Source organism: Typopeltis vanoorti, chromosome 7 (genome assembly GCF_054136105.1).
Source record: "Typopeltis vanoorti isolate ZY-2024b chromosome 7, IOZ_Tvanoo_1.0, whole genome shotgun sequence".
Taxonomy (NCBI): domain Eukaryota; kingdom Metazoa; phylum Arthropoda; class Arachnida; order Uropygi; family Thelyphonidae; genus Typopeltis; species Typopeltis vanoorti.
Genome location: NC_143555.1, coordinates 142,486,404 through 142,507,313, shown reverse-complemented (window position 1 = coordinate 142,507,313; position 20,910 = coordinate 142,486,404). Strand labels below are relative to the sequence as shown.

Below are 20,910 nucleotides of genomic sequence, written 5' to 3'. Positions count from 1 at the left end.
TGCTCAACTTTTATTTGCTTTAAAACTTTCTTACATGTTATTCTTTTCAATATGAAATTCAATTTTATCCTGCTCAAGACTAAATAGTGATCACTTCCAATTTCAAATCCTCTGTACACTCTTGTGTCCTGCCCAGGGAGAAACATCACTATCAACAATAACATAGTGAATGAGACTTTTCTTATTCCTTGCTTCTTCTCTCCATGTGAATTTGTGCACATTTTTATGTTGGAACATGGTGTTAGTAATAACCAGTCCATGTTCTGAGCAGAAATCCAACAGGTATTTGCCATTATTATTAGCTTTGCTCTTTTCTCCAAATTTTCCCAAAATATTTTTGTATGTCTGACAATCATTTCCTACTCTGCTATTTAGATCCCCAACTTTTCCATTTTCATTGTATCAGTTGCTTTTTCTAAAGCATCAAAAAATTCCTCCACTTCTACCTTGGTGGTACCTTCTGTGGGACCATAGGTGCAATTAAGTCTCATTGTCCAATTCACCATTCTGATATTAGCTCACATCACTCTACTTGAGACTGCCTGCCATTCAAGAAGATTAGCCTTGTATTTTGTGTTGAATACTATTACTCCTCCTCCTTTTCCTTGATTGTCATTGCCTGAATATAACATTTTGTATTTATTGCTCAGAAAGATCTCACCATTTTTTGTCTGTTTTGTTTCAGTCACCCCTATTATATCGATCTGGTATTTATCTAATTCTTCAGTTAGCGCCATTTCTTTACCATTCAGGCTTCGTATGTTGATAGTACCGATCTTTAACTCTGGTGATGTGAGTTGGGGTGTGCTTTCAGATTTGTTCGAGTAGCTGACTTTTCGCTGTTCGCCCTGGTTACCTGGTGAAAACGAGGGCCTTGTTTAACTTAGCAACACCCCAGCCGGCATGAAATTTTGTCGTGTTGTACCATAATTTTGTATATTGGTTTAAGCCAATAAGAATACAATTTGGTCGGCTAAATCCCAAATTACCAGCCCGTCTTCGTTCGTTCAGTATTCAGATAGATACCCAAAAGGGTGCACCACGAGAAGGTGACAATTGGACATTAGGTTAGAAGCCCTGGTCGGTTCTCTGCATTCCTTTAAAGGTTATGTGGAGGTCTCTTCTCAGTTATACAGCTTTGACCAAGCACCTGTAAACAGAAGGTAACAAAGTTTGCATGTTATTAGTTATTAAAATTATCAAAAAATTCAAATTTCTGCACCTACCTGAATAAAGTGTTTTAATAACTGAAGTGCCAAAATTGGTGTCTCTCCAAAAACACTCACACTCTGACTTGCCCAATGAAACAAAAGTGCCAGCATGTCACTCTTCTTTGGTGAACTATTAGATATGTCTGTGGTAAGGGATGCCATAACAAACGAATGTATTATTGGCTTAACTTCAGGATATTCAAGAAATGTTAGTAACAGTTTCAATGTCTAGAAGAAATTAGAATAGCCAAGTTAAAATTTGAGTTCAATAAAATAAAAAAAATTACATATGATTAAAGTATTCAAATTGTTAATACATTAGAGCAGAGGTCAGCAATGCAGCGCCCGCAGTGAATTTTTAGTGTACCCTTAGAGAAATTATTGTAAACTGCTTTGGAGCTTGCAGCAGTAATTTTGCAGCATAGATCGCTGTATATCTGAGAGATACATTCATTACTAGTATGTGCTAAAATGCAAGAAAACAAAGAAAAAACACTGCAAATATAATAAATGATGGTACAAATTAAGTGAATATCGAATCCAACATTATTTCATAGCCAAATATAGAAACAACAAGAGTTTCGTGCCGAATATGTAGAAACTAAAGTTTCGGCGAATGCAAGTCGTGCCTTATGGGCAACTTATAGTAAAGGTGGAGCAAGCTCCAGACCTCTTTCCTTAGTATTTTTCATAAATGTAAAGCACATCTTGCAGAGGTATGAAGAGTGCAATATAAAATTTGAAAAGTACGGCGGGCTCATGACACAGGCATTTTTTCTGTCATTTCAGGCTTAGAAATTCTATGATTAGTTATTTTTAAGAAAAATGAGATTTCAAATTTTAACATTTTATCTACCTTGCTTTTTGCAGCATATTTTTGTATTTGTATTTGTTTATTATGCAATAATAGTGTGGCTCTTTCTAAAAAAAGTAATATAGAAAGACATTTCAAAACCATTCATGTCAACTGTAATTTTAAGGTTAATTATTTAAATCAGGAGTCGTCAACGCAGCACCCGTGAACGTCATTGCACCGCAGTATTGCGCCCTTCATATTAAAAAGGTTGCCGACACTGCATTAGAGTATTAGAAGTTAATTTTCTCATTCTGAGAAGTTTACTGAGATGTCTCTACAGATATAGCACTATATCATAAAAGTGATGTGATGATCTGTTTCTTTATCACCTGGGTTTTGAATGAAGAAAAGATAACCATGCATCACTTGAGTGGGCAGCACTACAGCATAGAAACAAGCAAACATTTATGGCCAACACACTGATATTTGACACCCGAAGGAAATTACTTACCTAGAAATGATAGGTAAGTTTTTTAAAGTTTCTTCTAATGTGTTTTCAGTTCATTATACAAGAGCAAGTTTGTTGTAAAAGCTAACATCAGGCATGAGCTACATTGTTATGCACTATCAGTTATTGTTAACTGTTGTGCAGTTAGCAAAAGAGCGAGATTATTTAGAAGAAATCCATAGCATTTTGCATGTAAAGACAATAAAAATTTGAATATAAATTATCTTTTAAGGCATCATTTCCAAATGGATCCAGTTTTTGAAATTTATACAGTTGACTCATAACAATAAACATCACTATAACAAACTACTAAAAAGTTAAGACCAAAATTCCATAAGTATGATGCTATGCTAAAATAAATTCACTATAACAAACTATTCTTGTCATTAAAGTATAAAGAGCTAATAAGCTTCATTTTGGCAATGAAAACATTACTTAAATTAAGGGGATATTGAATCCCACATAGTTTTAAAACCGAATAAGAAACTCAAAGATTGGAATCAGAGAGTTTCTTGCCGAATATAGTATAGTAAACTATAAAGTATCGGCGGACACTAGCGTTAGCCAATGCAAGTGATCCTAGTACATAGTACATTACTGGGCAACTCGTTGCAAAGGTGGAGGAAGAAGTTCAGATCGCTATTCTTAGGTATTTTCCATAATGTAAAAACACATTTCCTAGGAAATGTATGCTGTTATTACATTATGGAGGGAGGTCACTACCCAGACCGGTTTCAGCCTTTTTTGAGGCTTCATCAGTGAGCAGCTAGACCTAATACCAAAGTGTATAGCGAAAAGAACTTATGTACTTTGCGAACGAGTTTTCCAAACGGGTGCAACCATTAAGTTACTAAAGTATAAAGAGCTAATAAGCTTCATTTCGGCAATGAAAACATTACTTAAATTAAGGGGATATTGAATCCCACATAGTTTTAAAACCGAATAAGAAACTCAAAGATTGGAATCAGAGAGTTTCTTGCCGAATATAGTACATAAGTTCTTTTCGCTATACACTTTGGTATTAGGTCTAGCTGCTCACTGATGAAGCCTCAAAAAAGGCTGAAACCGGTCTGGGTAGTGACCTCCCTCCATAATGTAATAACAGCATACATTTCCTAGGAAATGTGTTTTTACATTATGGAAAATACCTAAGAAGAGCGATCTGAACTTCTTCCTCCACCTTTGCAACGAGTTGCCCAGTAATGTACTATGTACTAGGATCACTTGCATTGGCTAACGCTAGTGTCCGCCGATACTTTATAGTTTACTATACTATATTCGGCAAGAAACTCTCTGATTCCAATCTTTGAGTTTCTTATTCGGTTTTAAAACTATGTGGGATTCAGTATCCCCTTAATTTAAGTATTCTTGTCATTCCTGATGTCTGCCATAGTAAGTCACCTGTACAAGGGTGCAAACAGGTAAGACACAGTATTCATAAACTATGAGATTTAAGACTGTTTCTCCTATATAGGGCAAATTTGCCCTTACGGGAGAAAGGATGCACAATTCCTATCAGATAAAAAGGAACATAAATAACACATTATTATTATTATTACCCCAAGACCTCATTGAGTCAAAGACTCATCTGGGAGGTACTTTTATCACACACACATCTCATCATACCGTGTCTTAAACACACTCAAACTCCTTGCAGACAACACACTCTCAGGCAAGGCATTCCAATCATTCACAACTCTGCAAGAAAACAACCTGCCTCTCACTCCCACCATTGATCATATAACACCCCTTAATAACTTGTAGGTCTCTATCATATCTCTCCTCTTCCTCCTGTCCACCAGAATCTGCAAATTACATCTTCTCAATCTTTCCTCATACTCGACATTCCAGAGGTCAGAAACTACTTTAGTCAGTCGCCTTTGGACCCTTTCCAACATCTCTTCATCCTTCTGAAAACCCGGTGACCAAATCTGGGCACAACAGTCCATGTGTGGCCTAATCAAACAATGAACATACAGAGAACACATATCAGTGTTCTCTGTATCATTCCCAGAAGCCTTTGTGTTGTCTTCACAATTTTAGATCCTTATCCATTATCACCCCCAGATCTCTTATTTCCTCTACCTCCAACAATATATTCTCACCAAGTATAAATTCTGCATCCCATCTTTGTTTTCCAAATTTTAAAACTTTATATTTTGCAACATTGAATTCACATCCCCATTTCCGTGCCCAATCACTCAATTTATTCAAGTCTTCTTGTAAGGCCACAACATCTTCACTCTTTATGGTTCGTCCCAACTTTGCATCATCTGCAAACAACTGAATATCTCCATCCAAATCTTTGCCAATATCATTAATATATACAAGTTAAACAGTAATGGCCCTAAAGCAGACCCCTGAGGCACTCCACTAGTGACTTTCCTTTTCCTGGATATCGCACCCATACACAACTTGTTGATACCTATCAGGTAGCCAGTCTCCAATCCAATGCACTAATCTAATATCCAACCCCATTTGCTCTAGTTTGACTATCAATTTATCATGAGGTAATCAAAAGTCTATCAAAAGCCTTTGCAAAATCCAAGTATATTACTGTGTATCCTTCTTCTCTGTCCAAGGAAGCAGTCACTTTATTGTAATAAGTAAGTAGATTACTAAAACATGACCTACTTTTAGCAAATCCATGCTGTCCATCAAAGATTATACCATTGTTGTCAACCCAACTCTGAATCCTAGTTCTCACAAGTTTCTCCAACAACTTAGCCATAACACCTGACACACAGATAGGCCTATACTTTGATGCTTGAGTTCAATCACCTCCTTTATGAATGTACACAATCTTGCCCTCCTTCCACTCCTTAGGAACTTGACCAAGTGCAAGACTCGTATTAAAAAAATATGTCAAGGCAGGTGTTACTCCCTGGCACATTACTTCAGAATACGCAGTGATATATTATCAGGTCCCACAGCCTTATATACATCTAGTTTACTCAACTCCCCAAACGCCTCTTGCTCACTTACAGTCAGTCTCTCCTCCCCATCATCAACTGCTCTCAATCTCTCCATGAAGTCACATTCACAAGATTGAAAGATCTTTATGAACTGCTCATTAAGTATCTCCACCACACATTCTGCAACAGCTGAAAATGGTCTTTATACCATTTTCTCCAATCAATGTCATCCTTCCATAATCATTCTTTCTTTTGCTGGCTAAATATCGAAAGAACTCCCTAGGATTCGTTTTGGCTTCATTAGCTAACTGCTGTTCATACCTCTCTTTAGCTACTCTCACCAACCAAGTCACCCCTCCTTGCCTGGTCTTTGTAGACCTGATGGAATTGGTTATTTCCACTTCTCTTATGCTGCCTCCACAATGCCCTTTTTCTCTGTATCGCATGCTTAATCTCTTTATTCATCCATCTCACACCAACCTTATTTAACCTTCTCACCCTTGGAATACATTTAGACATTGCATCTACTAGATAGTTTTTGAAAATCCCCCAAGCTGCAATGATCTCTTTTCTAGCTAACTCCTCATTCCACACTACACCCGCAAGCTGTCTCCTGAGCTCTTCATAATCACCCCCCTGTAGTTCCACATATACCCTTTTCTCACATGGGTCCTCACACTGCAGGAAACCACCCAGGTAATCACCTCATGGTCACTCTCACCAATTGGTGGATGATTTGACACCTCATTTATAATTACATCCTCTGATGAGATGACCAAATACAAGACCCTTAATCCCCGTGTGCCATCTGTTACATACTGGCTGAGGTAGTTATCCCTCAAAAACTCAAGAAACTCATTTTCTTTACTTCCAGTTGCTATCTCATCATTCCAGTCTATATTGCCATAATTAAAATCACCCATAATGATCACCCTTTTCTTATTTGCTTGGCTAATTTGACTATACATTTCACTATCACCACAATCCACATTACCTGGTCTATAACAACATCCCACCAAGTATTTGATTCCATTCACCTCTATCTCACAACCATACTGCCTCAAAACCACTGGTACTATTTCCATCTTGCATCTCTACTTTGTATGGACATAACCCTTTCTCTATTATCAATAGCACCCTCCCTTTTTACCACTTCTACCCTAACGAAACACATCGTACCCTTCCATCTCTATTCCCGTCAGGATGTCATCCTCTGCCAACCATGTCTCACTTATTCCAACAATCTTTTGGTGAACAGACGCAATTAGTGCAACCATTTTATCTGTCTTGTTTCTTATACTTCTAGCATTTGTATACAAACACAACAGCTCATTTCTGGATCTACAGCTAGTTCCACTGATACCACTCACTCGATGTGATCTCTCTATGCTAGACCGGGGCCATTTCCCTTTCTGCTTCATTTTAGAACCCTTTTCAATTCCAACTGTTTCCGCTTGATCCCTGGTCATCCCATTCCTTTCCTGCCTACATCTGGAGCATCAACCTTTCTCATGTTGTGTACCCCTGTCTGAGCCTCCCTGTTTCCCTGCTCCTCTTGCACACCCATTCTCTATACTCATACCACTCACTTCCCCATTCATATCCACCTCTTCAATCTCTCCTGCTCTTCCACATCACTCCCCTCTCAATCTGATTCATTCTATCTATTCACTTCTCCACCTTCCAGCAGCAGTCTCTCCAAGCGACTCACACCTATAACCACTCAAATGCAGTCCATCGCCCCTTAAACATTAAATATAATAACTATGGTCAAGCTGGTCTTTCTAATCATGCCCTAAACACTTTACATAGAATTGACTCAAAAAGTACATGTTGTTTACATCACACCAAAACATTGTATGAATGTAAATTTAAGGCCTGTGAAATTCTTATCAATCACCCTAATCTTAACAATAATGACGGTCTAAAAATCCCAAACATGTGGAAGGCACATATTCTACCCGCTTAACCTTTCTCCCTAAGAGTTAATTATAATTATAAATAGGACCATACGTAATTCAGGATCCTAAATCTATTATAACAATTGTCATGTTAAATTAGGACATCATTTTACTGTAACAAAACTATCTATATGAAAGAATGTTTCTCTGATGTTGTCCTGAATAGAACATAACTTTGATGTAGTTAATTTATTTCATTTCATTTATTTATTGTAATTTTTTAAAATTTTCAGTAGAGGTCAGGCCAGTAGATTAACCGTTGATAAAATCATTGTCTCTGTATATATGTGTATACTCCAGATGATGACCTTAATACGAAGGTCGAAACTTCAGGAAATTAAAATAATTATTTATAACACAGTTGTAGAGTCTATAATTTGTGTAAAATGAACATCATGGGAATATGGATTCAGAGGGCAGTTCCTTTGAAGCTATCTGATGTGAGATCGAGGCCAACAGGACTAAATATGTAACTGGCTGCTGCTATAATTAATCCAGGAGTGCATGTGATCTACAGGAGAATGTAGATCACATGCATTCACAAATTAGCATGCTGAGTACAGGTTATATAGTATTATAGAGAATTTCAACTAATAGGGACATAGACTGGGAGGAGGAATGGTCATGGGCAGGGAAGGAAATGGAATTTATATAGCTGCTGAGAGATAATTACCTGAGACAACATGTAATCTGATCACTAACCAATCTAGCTATGTTGCCTCTGCTTGGCGAAGGTGATCACGTAGTCCTGACCTGGGAGATTGCCAGCCATACAGAATTTCCTATTAAGAAGGGATATATGTGGAAATGCAAAACAGGTGATTATGACAAGCTGAGGAGACAGCTTTCAACAGAGCATGGCATAAGAATTAAGACGAGAGAGATGCTGCTGTGCCTTGGGAAGTGGTCAAGGGGTGTTTGAAGAAAGCAGTATCTGAATGTATACTTGGAGTAGTCAGAAGGATAAATCAGGTAGGAGTTAGATGAATGGCTTCATTAAGCAGAGTTGCATACAAAGAAAAAGTTGTAGAGGTGATCAGCATGCCTGTGAGCAGTAAAAGGAACAGACCAGAAGGGTGACTGGTATGGTAAGGAAGACCAAAGCTAATGAGAGAAAACCAGATGAGGCCAAAAGAAACCTTAAGGAGTGTGTGGCAAGTAAAAGGAGCAATGACTGTGGAAGGATGACTTTAAAAAGTGCTGATCGTGGGGAGGTAACAGAACCAAACCAAACAGCTGAAATACTGAGCATTTTGCAGGAGTGTACAATCCAGGTGGTGGTGGCATAGCAATGTCAGATGTGATATTGACTGATAGGAGAATAGAGGTTGAAGAAATGGAGGTGCTTAAAATATTGTAGAATCTCAATACAAACACAGCCATGGGATTAGATGGCATATCAGCTCATGTATTACAAGAATGTGCAAGGGTATTATTAACTCCTCTGACCAAGCTGTTTAATTTAAGCCTCAGTAGTGAGAAGGTGCCAATGGAGTGAAAAGAGGACAAAATAGTCCTATTTCATAAAGGAAGCTCTAAGACAGAAGTAGCAAATTATAGGCCAATCAACCCCTCAGGATGGAGAAGGATGAAATTCAGGACTGGGTAAAGTGGATAGGAATATGATACTTTATAAAGGACAACATGGTTTTGTGAAAGGTAGGTCTTGCCTTAGTAATTTGCTTACTTTTTTTTATGATAAAGTGACAATGGAGTTGGATAAGGGAGGCTACTCAGTTTACTTTATTTTTTTTGTATTTGGTTCCCCCAGTTCCTCAATCAACCCTTGGGACAGGTTGAGCCCTCCTAGTGAGGGATTAATTACGTATTTTATGACTGTAAATTGCGTGTGTTAGCGGGCTGGTTTGCCTGTTCTGAGGGACGAAAAACCTGAGTTTCCGGGTGAAAAACCCTCTGGTATTCCAACCAAAAGGCTTTGTCTATACCGACGGAGCTACGGAGGCTCGGCTACTCAGTGATATTGCTAGACTTTTCAAAAGCATTTGACAAGATTCCACATAGAACTCTATTGCATAAATTGGAGTAAATGGGGATGAATATGAATCTGGTGATTTGGATTAGAGGATGGCTAATGGAGAGATATCAACGAGTGGTTTATAGAGGAGCTGAGTCCAGGAGAAGGCATGTGATCAGTAGTGTACCACAGGGCTCAATACTTGGTGCTCTGTTGTTTAATTTGTATATCAATGATATAGGAAATTATTATGTGTAATCTTTTTTGCCTATCAGCTAATTTTTGAAGCCTACAGACCATCAATCTGTTCTCATAGGGAGCATTCCACACACCTTCCACAATCTTTGTCACTCACCTCTGGATCCTCTCCACAACTTCTTCATCCATACTACATCCATAATCCTGTTCTGTTAAGTGTCAGGAGATCGACTACCATAAAACAACTGACAGAACAGGATTCAGTTGTTTGCTGATGATGCTAAACTGAGAAGAACAATGGTAAATAAAGATGAATGCAGACATCCTGCAGGAAGACTTAAATGTGGCCAAGTGTAAGGTGATGCACTCTGGGAAGAGATCAGAAGCTGTGTACTATATTGATGGAAATGAACTGCAAGAAAATGATGAGGCCAGGGATGAAGTTTAGAGGACATATGGTGAAGGTAATTTTCCTCCTATATAAAGCTTTAATAAGGCCACATCTGGGCTACTGCACACAAACCTAAACTCCTGGATTCTGTATGGATGAAGTTGTGGAGAGGATCCAGAGGTGAGTGACAAAGATTGTGGAAGGTGTGTGGAATGCTCCCTATGAGAACAGATTGATGGTCTGTAGGCTTCAAAAATTAGCTGATAGGCAAAAAAGATTACACATAATAGAAGCATTTAAGTTATTAAAGGAGTCTTATAGGATTGACACTGAAGACGTTTTTCAGTACATGGCAAGAAGGGAGAGAACAAGGGGATCACCAGTGGAAGTTTTGTGAGAGTGTGGTTAGCAAGGGTGGAATTAGGTGTTTTTTTTTTGTTTGTTTGGAGGGTGGTAAATGGGTTGCCATAGGTGGTTGTGGGTGCTTCATTAGTTATTGTGTGTGAATAAATGGCTCTCCCATGCTGTTTTTTTTTTTTTTTTTTTTTTTTTTTTTAATATAGTGGGCCCATACACAAGAGGTTGGTTGATTAACCTATAGTATGTCAGTACTGTATTTGGGTAGTGGGTTGGGAATGGAAAACTTGTTTACATTTGATTTAAAATGTGTGTATATTGTATTCCTTGGGAAATATATCAGGGGGAAGACTGCTCATCACAGTACATCAGTAGCAGGGATGAAGGAGGAAGAGAAGAAACTTGTTCTGTGGGTTTGAAGGTGTACTGTGAAAGGATGTTGGGCAGCAGCTGTATGTGTTCCAACAGGCTTAGTACTAAGTGAGGGAATTATTGATGCTATTTTAGATGAACATTTGCCATGGAAATATTTATAGAATACACAAACTGCAAAGACCAAATGTCTTTGTGAAAGTGAGGGGAGTAAGTTAGTAAGAGATCGATCTTTTATCAATCTAATGGCTCTTCTCTGTATTGAGTCAAACATTTTAAGGGAGCTTTTAGGAGGAAGTATATACGTATATTGTATATACTCCAAATGTGAGAGCAGTATTTGATAGCTGGGCAGATTTGTGATTTGTATAAGGTTAACAGCTGTTTAGAGGTGAAGTAATGTCTTGAGTGCAACAGAAATCCTAGTTTTTTGGAAGCTGAGGATGCAAAGATTGTGATGTGTTTATGCCAGGAAAGGCCTGATGTCAGGGTAATTCCAAGAGGAGAACTCTCATCTTGTCTGAAAATTTGAGTGTTATCAAAAATACTACTGTGGAAAAATTGTTCTTTTTTGTGTTAAGTGAGTTGTGTAGAGTAAGGTTTGTTAAATGAAAGGGAGGAGTACAATGTGCTGTCATCTGCAAAACTGTGTATTGCATTGGAGGTCAACTGAAGTAGGTCATTGATATACAGAACCTTGTGGAACCCCAGCATTAGTTGGATGGTGAAAGGATAAGGAACTATCTACCATCACACACAGAGTGCATCCAGACAGAAAGATAGCAATCCAACTGCAGAAGTCCTGAGACAGTCCAAATGATAGGCGTTTGCTTAGTAAGCCTTTGTGCCAAACCCAGTCAAAAGCTTTAGAAATATCAAGTGCAACCACTTGAGATTTGCCAAATTTCTCCATGGCATTTGTTCAGAGATGGGTGATATATGAGAGTGGATCTCCTGTGATTGTCAGCGACAGAATCTGTACTGGTGGTCACAAAATAGCTGGGTGCCTTCAAGGTAGGTGTAGGAGTTGAGAACTGATGGTTTTCTCCATCACTTTAGATAGGACTGAGGTGAGAGAGAGGGAGGTAGTTAAATGCAGTGATTTGTCACCCTTCTTAGGAATGGATTGAATATAGGCCAATTTCCAGGCTTTGAGATAGATATCAGTGGAGTAAGAGAGTATGTACAAGCAGCATAGGATAGGAGTCAGTTCTGGTGCACAGATCTTCAGGACAATTGGAGGAATGCTATCAGGGCCAGGAGACTTTTTTATGTCTAATTTAGACAATAGGTTTCTGATCTCTTTCTGGAAAAAGAATATAGGGGGCATTGTATGTTGGGCAGTTGGAATGACTGGGGGGCATTTGCCATTGTGAGTTATACATGCATTGGAGGCAGAGTGTAAAGCCAAGAGATTAGTTTTTTTCTGTGAGTGATGATACAATAGAGCCATCTGGGTATGATAGGGATTGGAATAGTGTTGGGCAAAAGTTATGACCAATTGCTTTTGCAAGAAACCAAAAGGCACGGCTGCCATTTGGGCAGATTGCAAGTTTCCTGCTTTTTGCCCATTCAAATTCTGTTTTGGAAGCATTGATAGTTTTCTTGCATCTATTTCGGGCTTTGATATAAGCATTGAAGGAGGATGAGTTCTTGATTTAAGCCAGTTGTGGTATGCTTGATTTGTACAGTCTTGGCACGTCTTCTGAATAACCAGAGTATAGTTATGGGATGGCAGCTCAGAGAAGTGTGGGAATGCATGTTTCTATGCCAGTGAGGATTACTTTGGTGAAAAGTTCGATGCATATGTTTGGATTGCAAGGCCTTGCATGGTTGGAAGCAATAGTCCAACCATGGAATGAAACATAGTAGTCTTGGAGGCTGTCCCACTTGCCACTGTTATAATGCTAAATTACTCTTGTGTGGGAGTGGCTGTGTAAACGTTGTTGCATGGGGGAGGAGATGAGCACTAGATTGTAGTCAGAATTACCCAGAGGGAGGGGGGGGGGGACTAACTACATTCATTGCATATTTGGAAGGGTCATTGGTAAGGAAGAGATCTAAGATATTTGGGGAGTGGTTCGGGAAATCTGGTATTCTGGTTGGCATGTGAACAATTTGCGTAAGGTCATTAGTGATGGCAAATGTTTCAGCATCTCTGCCTGCAAGATCTGTACAACTGGAGGAGGAAATCCAGTTGGTGTTATGGACATTAAAATCTCCTAAGAGGAGGAGGATTTCATGGTTAGGAGAGTGGGATTGAAGAAAATCAATTTTTAAGGAGAGGAAATTAAAAAGCTCAGAGTGATTGGTGGCATTAGGAGAGTGATAGAGACAGCAGATGAATCTGGCTGAGTGGGGGAAGGATATTTTCAACCAAAGAAGGTCAAAGTTGGGCGATTCTAAGTTAGGTGCTCTCTGGCAAAGTATGCCAGAGTGGATATATGCACTGACGCCACCCTTGAGTCAAAAGGAGTTAAACAGTGTATAGTTTGGAAGGTTGAGATGAATAGTGCTGGGGGGTGGTGAGATTTGAGTTTCTGCTAAAGAGTAGGTGGGGCTTGGCAGAATGAAGATGGTAGTGGACACTATTAAGGTTGGAGTTGAGGCTACAGATATTAATGAAGTGAATGTGCAAGGTTCTGTGGGACATAGATTTGACTGCAAGGGTCTTGCAAGAATCTTCTGACTCCATGGAGATATCTGTATAATAATAATAATGGCCTATCACAACACAAGACAATAAGTAAAAAAAGTAACTATTTTATTACCAGTATTTCATCTCCACTTACTATGAGTCATTAGCTCTGATTATTTTGAGAATGCCTCAGCAAACTGGAAGAGAAACACTGGTAATCAAGGATTTTTACCTCTTATCTATTGTGTTAATTAAACCATAAAAGCAATAGTGCAATTATTATACTGTGAATTAATAGTAAATTAACCTTTTCGACCTGTCATGATCAAATAAATTTCTGTGGTACGTGATCAATAAATTTTCTGTTATATACCATTAGTTTATAGTAGTTTATACTAGGAACAACATTCTACAGGCTAAAGCTACTAAACAGTTTTAGCTAGTCTAGAAGCCCTCAACAGACAGTTTTTCACTTTGCAATGGGTTGCAAGTTTGAATCATACCGTCACAAATCTGAGTCATCTTTTGTTTCCACCTAAATAAGTAATCAAGTGATAATATATTTGAGATTTACAAATTATTAAAATACTTGAAAGAAAATGTAAAACATTTCCTCGTTTATAAGACTTTAAAAATGAGACCAATTCTCTATGAATAAAATAAGTAAAAAATAAATAAGCTTTGTCAGAAGAAAAACTGATGAATAAATAAATTGTTGTAAACATTACAGTGGTGATAATTATTCTGCATAACTTATAAATAATAAGACCATATATGTGCAGCACCTTTTAACCATTCTAAATATTAAGAAGCTGCTGAGAATGTATATACAGGATCAATGACCAATATCCATAACAAAACAGTTTCAGTTTCTAATCACTGCTTTCAGGTTCAAATCATTCCACTTCAGGACAGAACACACACACACACACAAGAGGGGGGGGGGTTCCTTACAAGCGCTTTCCAAGTTTACTAGAGGTTACAAACATTACAGCAGAAAAGCTGTCAGAAGTATTGTGGTGATATGATGAACAAGCATTCACTTGTCTTTTCTTTAATTCAAAAACTGAGATCCAATTAATTACAGTTGATTTAAATCTGGAACATTACCCAAGAACAAATGCTTTAATTATTTCATGATTTTACTAGGGAACTGCTTTGGCTACTGAAGAGCAGTAGAACACACACTTCAATACAAATTTTTAGCTTGGAAATCCCTACTCTGATTTATATAATAATAAGAGTGGCAATCTGTATGAATAATTTTCATTCAGAGCTGTCAAGGCTTTTCCCCTCTCATTATTTTATAGGTGTTTTTATTTCCATGTTTTCCTATTTATTTTTTTGTATCTAAGTTCAAATGTTATTTTAAAATATCTATATAATTTGTATTTTTGGTTCTTGAAAACTAAAACAATGTATACTACACAGTTTTGTAACTTACCAGTGCTGAGCTCTCTGAACAATCATTTTCAGGCCATGTATCCATTAGTTTATGAAGTGAAGCAGACAGAAGTTTGTACCTAGGACAAAAATGCATTACAGAAAGTATTTGATGCTAAATAAGGATTAAAAAAATTTCAAACTTCCAAATAATAAGGCACACTAACTAACAAAATAAACACAATTCATATTGTTATTGTAAATCTTAAACCAATAGTTCAGTTCCATTAATCTCATAAATAATTCCTATTTTAATATAGCTAGATTATTTCTCTCAATTTTTTTTTTGTTTATTTCTTTCTATTTAATGCAAAAAAAAAAAAAAAAAAAAAAAACTATATTTTTAATTTAATGCAAAGCACATAGAATTACAACAGAATTGTTTTTGCAGAGAATCAATCAGGGCTTCTGACCTAATGTCCAATCACCCAGTTAAACAAGGCCCAGTTGTTTTCACCAGGGAACCAGGACGAACAGCAAAAAGTCAGCTACTGGAACAAATCTGAAAGCACACCCCAATTCAATATCACCAGAATTGAAGATCGGTACTGTCAACATAAGCCTGAATGGCAAAGAAATGGAGCTAGCTGAGGAATTAGATAAGCACCAGATCGACATAATAGGGGTGACTGAAACAAAAAAACCCAAACCTGGTGAGCTCTTTCTGAGCAATAAATACAAAATGTTATATTCAGGCAATGACAATCAAGGAGAAGAAGGGGTAGCCATAGTATTCAAAACTAAATACGAGACTAATCTTCTTGAATGGCAGGCAATTTCAAGTAGAGTGATGTGGGCAAATATCAGAATGGGGAACAGGACAATGAGAGTTACTTGTGTCTATGGTCCCACAGAAGGTTCTCCTAAGGTAGAAGAGGAGAAATTTCTTGATGCTTTAGAAAAAGCAACTGACACAATGAAAAAGGAAAAGTTCATCCTTGTTGGAGATCCAAATAGCAGAGTAGGAAATGATTGTCAGACATACAAAAATATTTTGGGAAAATTTGGAGAAAACAGCAAAGCTAATAACAATGGCAAATACTTGTTGGATTTCTCCTCAGGACATGGACTGGTTATTGCTAACACCATGTTCCAACAAAAAAAATGTGCACAAATTCACATGGAGAGAAGAAGCAAGGAATAAGAAAAGTCTCGTTCACTATGTTATTGTTGATGGTGATGTTTTCTCTCTGGTGAAGGACACGGCAGTGTACAGAGGATTTGAAATTGGAAGTGATCACCATTTAGTCTTAAGCAGGATAAAATTGAATTTCATATTGAAAAGAACAACATGTAAGAAAGTTTTAAAACGAATAAAAGTTGAGCAGCTCTCAGATGTGAACTGTAGACTAAAATATACAAACATTATTCAAGAAAAAATGAAAGAATTTGAGAACAAGAATCAAACCTTGGAGATTCAGTGGCAAGCTCTGAAGAAAACAGTGATTGATTCTGCCAGAGAGGCATGTGGTGAGATTGTCTGCAGGGATAGAAAAATCAGAACTCCCTGGTGGACACAGGAAGTTAGAGGTAGTGAAGGAAAAGAAGAAAGCATATCAAAAGTTCCTGGCAAATAAGTCCAGTTGTGCTCTTAGAGAATACAGAGACAAATGTTAGAAATCTAAACACTGTGTAAAACTAGCTAAACAAAAGTCAAGAGAAGACTTTGGTAAGAACATAGAAAATAAATATCAAGATGGTTGCAAGATATTCTGGAGGTTGTTGAAGAAGCTCAGAAATGGAGGAAAGAGTGCTGTTAAAGGAATTAGAGATGATAAAGGTGATATGAAAACTGAAGAAAAAGATATCCTTGAAGTATGGAGTAATTACTTCGAAAAAATTGCTAAATGAAACAAGCAGTGATAGCACAGTGGTAAAAAACACTCAACAGTAAAAAACACTCAATCAGGAATACATATCCATACTTGAAGTAGAAAAAGCCATCAAAGGGTTGAAATGTGGAAAGGAAGCAGGAGTAGATGATATTCGACCAGAAATGCCGAAGTATGGTGGTATAAAAGTCTTACAGTGGCTGCACTGTATAGTTCAGAAAGCCTGGACAGAGGGATGAATTCTCGAGGATTGGAGTAGAGCTCTAATAGTACCCATATATAAAAAGGGAAATAAAACTGAATGTGAGAATTACAGAGGTATTTCCCTACTAAGTGTTCCTGGCAAGATCTATGCAATGATACTTGAGAAACGGTTGAGAAGAATTGTGGAAGAAAAGCTGGATTCAGGCCAAACAGAAGCTGTCAGGATCTGATCTTCACTTTACGACAAATAGTCGAGAAAGCATGGGAATATAACAAAGATCTGTATTTAAGTTTTGTCAATCTGGAAAAGGCATATGACAAGGCGCCAAGAGAGAAGCTATTCAATACGCTGCAGTTATATGGTGTAAATGGGGCATTATATCAAGCAATACTTAGTCTGTATTTGAGTTGTAAGTCGGCAGTTAGAATTGAAGGAAGTACAGGAAGGTGGTTTAATGTTAAATCTGGTATGAGACAAGGATGTACATTATCCCCCCCCTGTTATTCATTATCTATATGGATCACATATAGGTGAAGGAAAGTGGTGTTAAACATGATATCAGAATTGGAGATGTTTATTTCAGCTCTTTGCTTTATGCAGACAATGTTATACTTCTAAATAAATCCGCTACAAGTCTGCAAGATTCTCTGACTAAATTGAATAACTGTTGTAATAGATATGGTATGAAGGTCAGCATTAACAAGACAAAGACAATGAAAATAGGTAGAATTGTTGAAAATGTGAATTGTGTTGTGAACGGGGAACCTGTGGAACAAGTAAAACGTTTCAGCTACTTAGGCATTTTTACTGAAGATGGTAAATTAAATATGGAAATAGACAACAGAATCAACAAAGCTGGTATGGTAGGAAGTCAATTGAATAAATTCCTATGGAATAAAAGGGAAATTAGTCGGAACACTAAATTAGCTGTATACAAGACAGTGTTCAAAACAGTTTTAACTTATGGATCTGAGAGCTGGGTCAGAAGTAAAACACTTGACCAAAGACTAGAAACTGCAGATATGAGAGTCCTGAGAAAGATTAGAGGCGTGAACAGATGGCATCAATGGCAATATCATATCAAAAACAAGGATATTAGGAAAGAACATGACATTGTCGGCACCCAGGAATTCAATAGCAGAGCTAATCTCAGGTGGTATGGTCACTTAAAGAGAATGGGCGAGGAAAGATTAGCAAAACAAGTGTTCTCTGCCAGGTTGGCATGAAAACGACCCAGAAGAAGACCAAGATATAGGTGGATTGATACGGTACAATGTGCCTTAAACGATAGAAACATAATATCTGATAACGATAATATTGGAGTCTTGACAAGTAATAGACTGATTTGGAGGAAAATTGTAGATAGGAAGTTAGTAATGATGTAAATTTTTCATGTAGTACTATCATATCCTGTACACCCCTTGAGGTTACATGTCAGGAATTTGATGATGATGTTTTTTTTTTTTTTTTGAAGGAAAAAAAAAAATGTAATTTCCATCCATGAAAAGTTACTTTTAGTTCATTGGTACCATAGATAGAATAAAGAATTTTTTTTATCATTATTTTTTTGTATATTTTTTTAAATTTATTTTTTTCCATAATCTTGAAACCCAAGAGATCAAGCATTAAACTTTTTTTCCCTAAAAGACCTTTAGACCTCTAATGACAATTTATTATCTTTTAATATTCTTGTAACATTATCACCTTTGTTTGTGTCATCTGCTAATCAGTTTTTTTTAATATAACTGTTATTATTATTCCAAAAATAGTTCTTTTCATGTCATCATGTAACCAGTTTCTCCAACTGTCTTTTAGTAAGAATCTGAGTTTCAGTACTACATGATTTACTGATGGAAGTACACAACAGTTAAGGAGGTAAATGATTACCAGTCTGGTTGGCCAAGTCGTTAGCATATCCACTCTCCAAGCCAAAAGGCTGCGGCTTTGAATCCCACCACAGGCATGGATGTTTGTGATTGTCTGTGAAAATGGGGAGACAAAAAGCTATAGAGTCAGTGCCCTTCCTTGATAAATCTTTGGACTCCTTGGAGGTGTCACATAATAGTAATAATATATAAAAATTTGGGTGATAAATTTTTTTAAGGTTTGATCAATTTCATTTAAATATATCTCTACATTAATTACAAGTTTTCCATCCTGTTGCTATTTTAGATGATATTTTTAACTGAATTGATGGTTACTTGGAATTAACTGTCCCAGATATTCATATCAATCTGCTATCTCGATCTGTTTTTATTTCAATTCTCCTCCACTGCTGCAAAGTTATTTCAACTATGAAAAATAATGTAGGTTAGAACCATGAGATGGCAACAATTGTCTCTCCCTCTTTTCTGGATGTCAATTAAAATTAATGATAGTCTTGGGCCAGCTATTTCTGATTGGCTACTGGTGAAGATTGAAATGTTCCCTCAATCTCTAAAAGTTAGATAGGGTTAAAATGGCTTCACCTAAATTCCCCTCTAGGGAATAAAAGGTGTTAGCAGATTTGTCATCTTGATGGAAATTTAATAAGGTATCTATATACTTTGTAAAGCACAGAAGAACTCGGTTATAACGAATTCCACAGGACCACATATATTTGTTCATAATAACAGTTATTCGTTATATCCAAGAAGGTCATAATTTGAGTGAATTAAAAATGTTTTCAGATTTTTCTCAGCATAGGTATATTGGGTAACATAAATACATATGTGTGCATACATACATATAACAAAAATTTATTTTTAAAACTTCACATTTTTACATAAAAAATCATCAAGCATGCTTTGCTTTACACGAGATGCATATTTCATACGTTTGAAATTGTTCCTTATACCACTAAGATGCTTGAATGTGTCATCTGAATTTAAAGATTGCGATTCCATAAATCTTGTTAAAACATGTAAAGCACTTTCTGCTTCACACCAGGTAACAATTTTCTCATCATTGCTATTTTCTTCCTCGGAGTCACTACCACTATCATCTTCTTCTGGTGTATGAGAGATTTGTTTTAAGATGTCAGCATTTGTCGGTATACCTGAAGTTGCGACGCCATTATCAATGTCTATAAAATTATCAATCTCTGCGTACGTTTCAAAATTGTTCAAGTTTCGCACTTTTAACCATGCTGATAACGGTAAGTTATCCTCTTCATCTCCTTCAGATTTGCACTCATATTCCACAAGACAGGCTTTCTTAAAACAGTTTTGTATCGTAGACGATGACACCAAATTCCAAGCATCACTCATTAAACGTATTGCATGAAGTACACTGATCTTCGAGTCGTAAGCATAAGCATTTTCCACGGATTTTTCTCTGCATTCTATCAGTTCCAAGACTAACAGACGACGAAAATGGGATTTGAAACATCTAATTACGCCTTGATCAAGTGGTTGCAAGGCAGATGTTACATTTGGTGGCAAAAAAACAAGTTTTTATGTTTGTTAAATTAGCATGGATGAGCAGGACAGTTGTCTATCAATAACAAAATTTTCTGGTTTTCACTGAGAAGAATTTTATCCAACTTGCGAATTTCATTTTTGAAAATTGAAGATGTCATCCAGGCCTTCTTATTCGCTGTATAATCAACGGGAAGTTTCTTTATGTTTTTAAAGCATCTAGGATTTGCCGATTTTCCAATTAAAAGAAGCTTTCTTCTTGTAATTGGTCATGTTCACACAAACTAAAACTGTGAGTCTATTTTTGATAAGTTTTCCGCCAATGCACTTTTCGTTTTTAAATTGAAAAGTTTTATCGGGCGTTAAATTATAAAAAAACCCTGCTTCGTCTGCATTATAAATGTTGTTGTATCCATACCTTCGTTTGATGTCCAGCCATACATTCTTGATCCAGTCAGAAACAACGTTTTTGTCAATGGACAACGCCTCACCACTTACTTTTGCGTAGACAATATTGTTTCTGTTCTTAAAGCGATCAATCCTTTGTTGTTGCATTGTTGCATTTAAAATCGCAATAACCAAGTTGAACAGCAAAATTTTTGGCTTGAACTTTCAAAATTGGTCCGCTAATAGGTAAGCCAGTGGTTCTTTGCACTTTAAACCACGAAAGTGCTTCGTCAACATCACTTTTATTACACTTTTTAAGTTTT

The 20,910-nt window shown here is 37.0% G+C and overlaps 1 protein-coding gene across 3 annotated transcripts in view; it reads right to left on the bottom strand.

Annotated features, from left to right (window-relative positions):
- LOC150105143 (protein CIP2A homolog) overlaps positions 1-20,910 on the bottom strand; it is a 251,661-nt gene that overhangs the window by 131,805 nt on the left and 98,946 nt on the right. For all 3 annotated transcript variants that reach the window (XM_090396177.1, XM_090396179.1, XM_090396178.1), the window contains exons 9-10: positions 14,767-14,845; positions 1,227-1,439 (exon numbers count right to left, since the gene is read on the bottom strand). In XM_090396177.1, the coding sequence (XP_090252303.1) occupies positions 1,227-1,439; positions 14,767-14,845 (292 nt within the window). The remainder of the gene's footprint in view (positions 1-1,226; positions 1,440-14,766; positions 14,846-20,910) is intronic.